Here is an 8,867-nt window from a genome sequence, read left to right as displayed (position 1 = left end):
TGAAAAGCCAAGTTGCTAACAGCAACTTGTGCATGCAGTACAACACTACAAAGTCAATTTATGACTTCCCACAACCCATAGTTTTCAACTAAAGTCATTTATAAATATATGAAAAGCTAGACATATAAGTTCAGTAAACGACCGCAACAACACAACACAACAAATCGTTAGAGTTACAAATAAATACAACAAAAGCAATTTACATATACAACAAATCCTCCAAAATCACATAACCATACATGAAGGAATTTTCAATTCTCATACATTCTTCATACATGCTTCAAAGTAAACTACCTTCAATTATAAAATTTCTAACATACATCTGCTCTCTTTCAAATATTAGATATCTATCCAACCTTGCCCTCAAGAAATTGATGCTATCAAATTGAAGAGAAGCCAAACAAATAGAACTTATTATGCAAAGAACAAAGGCGATATCTCCAAGAAACGCCAACTGAAGCGCCATGCACTTCATAGATCTTCCAATAACTCGGGAAAGTTATTAGAAACAAAAAAGAGTGATGTTGAGAAAATTGATCTCAATCAAACATTTTCTACTACTCCTGAACTCACTATGAAGGGTGCTTCATTTCAAAAGACATTCTCTAATTTCTGCAAAAAGATTGATATGTTGGAGATGACACAACCATGTTCTATTTGTAGAGAAATGTATGTGGCCATGACTATTAAAAAAGTCAATGATGTAGTTGTGTGCATGAGATGTTATGCTGAAAAAGGCCTCCACCGCTTCTCGTTATCAAACAATATGGACCCAGGTGAGCAACCTTCTATTTTAAAGTCTCTCTCTCAAGTAGAAAAAATGCTCATATCAAGAATTGCCCCTATTTTACAAGTAACACATGCAAGGGGAGGCCAATACAAATACTCAGGCCATACAATAAACTTTCCACAAGATATTTCTGATATTGCAATAACATTACCTCGGCATATTAACCAATTAGAAATTATAATTGTCCGTAGAACTAATTTGCAAGGTGTAAGTTATGACTGTTACGTGAATAGACTTCGCGTCTTGAATGCATTGACTTAGAAAATGAAACATGATCAATACTACAAGGATGTAATCATTGATCCAGATGCAGTGCTTCTATTGCCAGAGCAGACCACTGACATTACAGACCTGCTGCATGCAATCCATTCCCTGCAAGAAGATGTTGTTGAAGATACCTCTATTCTACCGAATATTGATAACGAAGAACAAACAAGGGAAAATACTTCCTCATTTATCCCATAGCTACCATCATCAATACCTGAACTTGATGCAATCAAAAACATCCTCCATTTAGATAATAGCATCAACAACATTATTCCTTGGCCAAAAATTAGTGCAACCCCTATTAATAAATACAATACTGAGGGCCTCCTTTCCATGGCATTCCCAACGCTTTTCCCTACTGGAATCGCTTTAACACTACAACAAAGAGAAAAGCAAGTACATTTACACGAATATGCTGTCCACTTGATCAAATACTATTATCAAAGATTTGGGCAACATGTCCGCTTTAGATATTATATCTACAATCTCATGATGAGACACCGATCCCAGCAATCAGTTGTTGTCTTCATTGAGACTAATCTACAAGATAGTCTTCCACAAAATCTTAATGGTTTAAAGGAATACTTGTAGAACACATCATCAAGTGAATTACCAAATCACATCATACGGTATGCAGCCTCATTGCATGGTACGTGGGCATTTTGGAGCAAGTCCCGACGTGACCTTACATTAATGATACAACAATTAGTTGCACCTACACTATTCTTCACCTTAAGCTCAGCTGACACAAAATGGCCAGACTTGCATAAGTTATTTCCAAAGTCAAAGTCAGCTACAACACCTAACAACAAAAGACAATTTACCAAAAATTTAATCAATAATCCTCACATTACAGCTTTGTACTTACACTTAATATTTCAAATCTTTTGAGATGAAGTGATTGTCAAAGAACTGAAAGCTATTGACCACTGGTACAGATATGAATGGCAACACCGAGGATTAGCACATATACATGGCTTCCTTTGGTTACCACATGCACCAAATGTTGATAACCTTGACTGGTCAGATCCTGCAAATATCCAGTCGGTCAAACACTTCTTTGACCAGTACGTCACAGCATGGAATCCACGTTCTGCAAAAGCTCGCTTGAATAGGCAATATATGCCTACAATTTCAGATCCATGCCTTGCAGATACAGAGATCATATCCAAGACAGATCCTTGTACTGATTACACTAAATTGCTCAATTCTGTTCAACGACATACGAAATGTTCAGAGTCTACCTACTTGAGGAAAAAAAACTCAATCCTTCAATGCCGATACAAAGCTCCTTGGCCTGAACAACCTAACTCCTCACTAAAATTAGACCAAAGCAATAACCCAACCTACAAACCAGCAAGAAATGATACCTGCCTAAATGTACATAATCCTACAATGCTCGCCATATGGAGAGAAAATGTTGATTTCCAACTTGTCTGTTCCAAAAAAGCAATTCTACAATCTATTTCAAAGTATGCATCAAAAACTGAACAAAAGTCAGAAAGCTATATTGATATCTTGAAACATATAGTTGACTCAGCAACTTCAGATGATACAATCCTCTTGGCATACCAAAGGCTACTAATGGGAATAGTTGCTGATAGGGACATTAGCGCACAAGAAACTTGTCACATGTTGCTTAAACTCCCATTGATATCTTGTACATGCCAATTTGTGACACTAAATGTTGGTAAAAGAATCTTCCAATGCATGGCCAATTGTGATGACCAAACTCAAACAACAATATCGTACACCTCAAACTACATGAACCGACCACTAGAATTAGCAAACCTCACTCTACTTCAATCAGCCCAGCTATATACATACTCTGAGCATCGTAAATCATTTAAATGGATGAAAAGAAAGCTACCTGCAATTGTAAATGTCTACCCACAACACAAATCATTACCTTTAGTAGAGGACAGCAGTTTTGAAAGTTTCTGTTGGACAGAATTGCTTCTTTACAAACCATTTCGAATTATTCCTCTACATATAGGGAGTACACCTAAAGAAATTATCATAAATTGGAAACATCTTCAAAGTACACATTACATTTGCTGGCATGTAAATGGTTTTGAAGAACACATTACCACAGAAAATGACGAACCCCTACAAGTAGAAGATATTCATCAAACAACTCAAGAAGGCCTGTATGAATGGGAGTTTTTGTCACAAATGGGGGCATTGAACAACTTCAACGTTGCTGCTCTTCAACTCCTTGGAAAACATGATTTTGATCTATAGTTTGATTGGACTGCTTCTATACCTGATGAACCACTGCATTCAAAAGCATTTAACTTTATTTTGACAGAGAAAAGCCATGCATCGCACTATCTTGCCAACCCACATTTAAATGCACCTGCTAACTATGAACTTGCACAAAACCAAATGATTGCACTTGATATTATTAAGGCTCATGTTGAACACAACCTGCATTCTTCACCATTACGATTAATCATTCAAGGCACTGCAGGTACTGGAAAATCATTTCTAATTGACTGCATACGCAGATAGTTAAACTCTAATACAGACCTTACACAATGCCATTTGCTTGTACTAGCACCAACAGGTGTGTCCACATATAATATCCAAGCAACCACAATCCATGCTACCCTCTGTATACCCATTCAAGAATACAAACCATTAACAGGCCATTCCCTATTTATGTTCCAAGAACAATGCAAACACTTACATTACATTTTAATAGATGAAATGAGCTTTGTTGGCCCTCAATTGCTCATTAAAATTGATAAACGATTGCGAGAGGCTTTCCCCAGCAAACAACATGAATCATTTGCAGGTGTCTTAGTCATTTTGGTTGGTGATCTTGCACAGCTTCCACCCGTTATGGATAGGCCATTATATGCATCGCACTCAATGGCACTAGCTCTATGGCAGACATTCAATACTGTTGTCACCTTGGATGTTCCATTTCGTCAACAAGGCACGAGTTCTTCACACATAAGATTCTGTGAAATATTGCTTAACATCCACAACTCAACACCATTGCAAATAGATTGGGAATCCCTACAGTCACGGTCAACCCATGCTTTGACACTTGCTGAGAATGATCACTTCAACCAATAGAAGCATTTGTTTACAACAAATGCAGCTTCAAGTGCACACAACATTAAAATGTTAACACAATTGCACTCACCCATTGCACGTGCAATAGCAATCATCGCACATCAAAGAGATAAGCAGCCACACCAAGAAGAACAACTGGCATTTGAAATTCTTCTTTCTATAGACCAAGAAATTATGCTTATTGCAAATTTATGGATAGAAGTTGGCCTGGTAAATGGTGCTTTGGGCCAGATTAAACAAATTGTCTACGATCCAGGTTCAAAACCACCTGATTTGCCAAAATATGTTGTTGTTCTTTTCAAACATTATATTGGACCTTCATGGGATCCACAGAATGCAAAACATGTGCCAATTGCACCAATTACTAGAGGAAACCAAACACAAATTCCACTGGCAATGGCATGGGGAATTACAATTCACAAATCACAGGGGTTGACCTTAGACTTTGCCACAATTGACATCGAGAAAATAGAAAAATAAGGCCTAACATTCACAGCCCTTTCAAGAGTCAAAGCAATCAAACATCTATGTATACAACCAGCATTTAGCTACCAAAGGTACTCCCATTTGAAAGTTACCACATCAACAATGCTTTGGAAGACAGAGGAAGCCCGCTTGCTGCAGATTTCACACAGCACAGAACAAGCATACCTGCAGATGAAACACAGCCAGGTATGTCAATTAAATCATCATTATATTTTCATGTATTGCATTTCTTATACTCAATGTATCAACCCAAAAAAAACTTTCTGCTTTACAAGATCAACAACACAATGAATAACTATGAAAGCCCACAACACTTTTGCATCCCCAAACCCTGCAAGAAAAAAGATACACACGTAACACCTCCCCCCTATTCACCAATTCCATACATTTCATGCAGTAACACAACATTCTCTCTGCCATTTCACTTCTTCAATAGATTTAATATTAACTGATAGTGCACTAATACAACATTCTTCTTTAACTGCACCTCTTCCATTTTACAGGTTTTACACATTTATTTGTGCTTATGTTCCCTCACACTACCACTCTTTAAAATGATTGGGTGTACTCCAAAGGTTTGGTCTTGCTGTTTCCAGATGTTTATTCAGTTAAGTAAACAACTTTTTTTAATCTTTTCAACCCACCTGATGTGCACCACTATAGGTTGTACGATTATTACTTTGATTATGTTATTTCACTGTTTGTGGACGTGACAACTTTCACTCTCCAAGCTCTATGGCCACTCTCATAGGTATTTGCAATTCAACCGTTCTGTTCTTAATCAATATTTTACTTTGCTGATAGTACCACAATATCTAATTTGTTTTGTTCTTCTCAACAATACTTTGGCATTCAACCACAATGTTCTTTATTACCAACATTAAACTCTGCAATTTCCAATCTCTCAATATTCACATAGATTGGTGACTTTTGTTCTCATTGTCATTTTTTCATGCTTACGTTTGCTTCTCCTAGTGACTATTTTATTGGCCTTTCTTGTGAGCTTAACATCGTTAATCATTTGAAGTTGCAAGGTAAAGTTCAGTTTTACTTAAAAAACAATTATTTTGCAACCTCTTTCCTTTATAGGCTATTTATTCTCTGCTACCATGTGCTTGCAGGGTTCCTGCTTTCTTTCTCTTTGTCACCTATTTGACGTTGTCACTACTTGCAGTTTGCAACCAATTTCAAAGGCTATATGAGAGGTTTGAATTTCTAACGTAGATTCTGGTATTATTTGTTTTTGGACTCCACATTACCTGTTCTTTACTCGCTATTGCACTATTTGCTCACTATTTAGCATTACAACATTCCTTCACACCTTACAATCATTTTCTTTCAATAAATAAGCTTTCAGTAATGAATACCATCGCATCCAGCCACATCGTTGGTTACACGGTATGTAAACCTTACTTACTCATTCAATAGGTTGAAACCTAATTCTAGATTTACTACCTACTCTGCCTAACACCCATCTAGTCTTCCAGGTTCTCTTCACTGCAAAGACAGCTTCAAATAAAAAAAGATCAAGTAAATGCTTATCACATTACATAAATACTATTAAGTTCCTTTCACATCTTAAACAAAACTAAATTTTTACTATTAAAATACACTGCAGAGAAACTGCCTCACAACAAAGAAGTACTCACATGCAACATACATGGTAGTCCAATTCAACAATTACACAGTCATCAGGTATTATATTGCTACAAAAAAATATCTTTCAATTTTCAAGTTTTTCAAAAAATTTCGCTTCACCAGATTTTTATATTATCCAAAACTAACATATATAAATGGAAAAATACTGTAGGTCTTTCACCATAAACATCACATGCAATTCTACAAAAGGCTATATAACATGCTGCTCTTAGCAGCATGGGGGATGGAGGGTGGATAAGAACAAGACTCTGGGTCCAACACAAAAAATTGGTTGGGAACAATATAGCCTACAAATAATTATGTATAACTATATTCATAGCATATTCTTCATGTACATCATGCTATATATGCTAGCATGGGGGATGGTGGGTGGAAAACTGTAAAATTTGGGAACAACCATTGGTTGGGATATGTACACAAATAAATTATTGTTTCACTTTAATAAAATTTCCTTCTTCAAGTATATAATATACATAACATCATGTCACTTTATTTCCCTATCTTCTCTAAGCACTTTCATTTATTCAACAACCTTACTTTATAAAAACAAATAACTATGTCATTCACAACATCATGCTAATCACGAGTATTTCAATTAAGTGTATTAAAAGCTTCTACCCTTAACTATATTATGTCGCTCATTGATTTTCCTTAAAGATCAGACCTATCGGCCTCCCGTTGCAGGCACTTCCCCTGCAACTGCTAGTTTATATAAGTGGGATAAAATAAAAGCCTTGAGTAAGATATGCTCATTGAATTTTCATAAATATAATTAAAAAAAAAATTATATATAATTAAAAATATATTTTCACTTCTTTTTCATTATGATTGTAGGACACCTCTCAACATAGTAACTAAAAACATATAGTTATAAGAAATTATTTAAAGATGACATTTTTCTCTCTCTCTAATATCATGATGATTACATTACTAAATAAGAATAAAGAATAGGTATTTTAATTTTTTTTAAATGTCACCAATCTTTTAAAGATTTTTTTTCTTAAAAAAAATACTTCAAGACTCCCACATCATATTACCTTTGCAAGGGTCAAGATTCAGATAAAAAAGATCCAATTTTTTTTTTTTTAAATATTTATTACACATGTAGAACCATGCTTCTCTTTTTCCAACTATCAGTTGCATAGGTAGGGACCCAAATTTATCTTAAAGACCATCTCTATCATATTAAAATAGTTGTACAAAACCCAAGTGGAAGTTAGAATTGAATTAGTGATTCATCTCCGAGGAGAAGATTTTTTAATCATTTTTCAAGGCATAAACATTTAAATTCCTAAGAAAATATTATTAATGTTGAAAAAGATCCATAGATCTTAGTTAGTTGGGTCACATTGTTGGTCCACTAAATGTTGATGTTGTATAACAGATATAAGCATAACAACAACAACCTATCTTGCTTCATGTTGGATACACAACACATGGAAAGTAGTAGAAAGAAAAAAATATACAAGTTTAACATCATGCATATATAACAAATGTTTAAACCTATGAATTGTAAATGAATATCATGAATGAAATACTTCCATTAATTTTGGAATACTTCCATCAAGTTTCCATAATCCCCTAATGTTCCAAGAAATAAAATTCTCAAGCAAGTGTTCAGAGGCATCTTTGAAGTTTTTTGTTCAACTAAAGAAAATAAAATCTTTTACAACATCTCTTTTACGGCTTGAAAACATCCAATCTAAAAGAAAAGTGGTATCTAATATCACTTCATTGGTAATTATCCTCTAATCATCTTGGCAATTTGTGAGACCTCATATGCCTAGTGTGCGATGAAAAATGTGCATGCTAAACTAAGGGCTAAAAGAACAAGGTAAATAACCAAGCAAACACAAGACATCATACACCTCAAGATTAGAATGATAAAATGAAAACATAATTCAAATGAAATAGCAAATGCAAACCAAAATCCTACTTAGATTTGATAGTTCCTTGATTTTTATGTATGCTCGATTATGTCTTTGGATGTTCGATATTGGTCCATGATTTTATGAAGATGATAATGCAAATGATAATGGATTTGATGAAAATGATAATAGATATGGTGAGAGATAATTTCGGCAGAGTGACGATATGGATATGAAAAGGTGGATTAGAGAGGATTATTTTAGCATTATGATGGGGGTCAGTGCATGAAGTTGAGTCCACTTTTTTGGCCAAAAAGTGCAAGTGTTTTCCATGATTTTCAGATTTTGCCAAATTTGAGCTGAAAAATTGAAGCACTTAGAGATTGAATCTTGGAAAAAGTAGTAATACAAAATATAGCACTCAGGGTCTCGTTTCCAAATATGTAATTTATTTTAATACCCACATAATAGAAATTGACTTTCAAAAGGGATTTCTGAAAACCACTTTTTAAAAATGCCTCTTTCAGGACCATACTTAAATAAAACAAAAAAACAAAAAAACTAATGATTAACATTTAAAGTAAAATAATTCTTAAGTTAATTAAAATAATATTTAAATAAACAAAAAATAATTTAAGAATTAGTTTTTTTGTGATGTAAATATTTTATTTAAAAATAATTGAGAAAAAACATTTTTTAATTATGGTACA

General features: G+C 34.4%; 1 protein-coding gene across 1 annotated transcript; it reads left to right on the top strand.

The window, feature by feature from the left end:
• The first annotated feature begins 3,769 nt into the window (after nucleotides 1-3,769).
• LOC131858279 (uncharacterized) lies at nucleotides 3,770-4,624 on the top strand. The gene is made up of 2 exons (XM_059211471.1): nucleotides 3,770-4,007; nucleotides 4,344-4,624. The coding sequence occupies exons 1-2, from the start codon at nucleotides 3,770-3,772 to the stop codon at nucleotides 4,622-4,624; spliced, it is 519 nt and encodes a 172-aa protein (XP_059067454.1).
• The last annotated feature ends 4,243 nt before the right edge of the window (nucleotides 4,625-8,867 follow it).

The sequence above is a fragment of the Cryptomeria japonica genome, chromosome 1 (genome assembly GCF_030272615.1).
Source record: "Cryptomeria japonica chromosome 1, Sugi_1.0, whole genome shotgun sequence".
Classification (NCBI taxonomy): Eukaryota; Viridiplantae; Streptophyta; class Pinopsida; order Cupressales; family Cupressaceae; genus Cryptomeria; species Cryptomeria japonica.
Note: the sequence above shows the minus strand (reverse complement) of the source record. Positions and strands in the feature narration are given on the sequence as shown.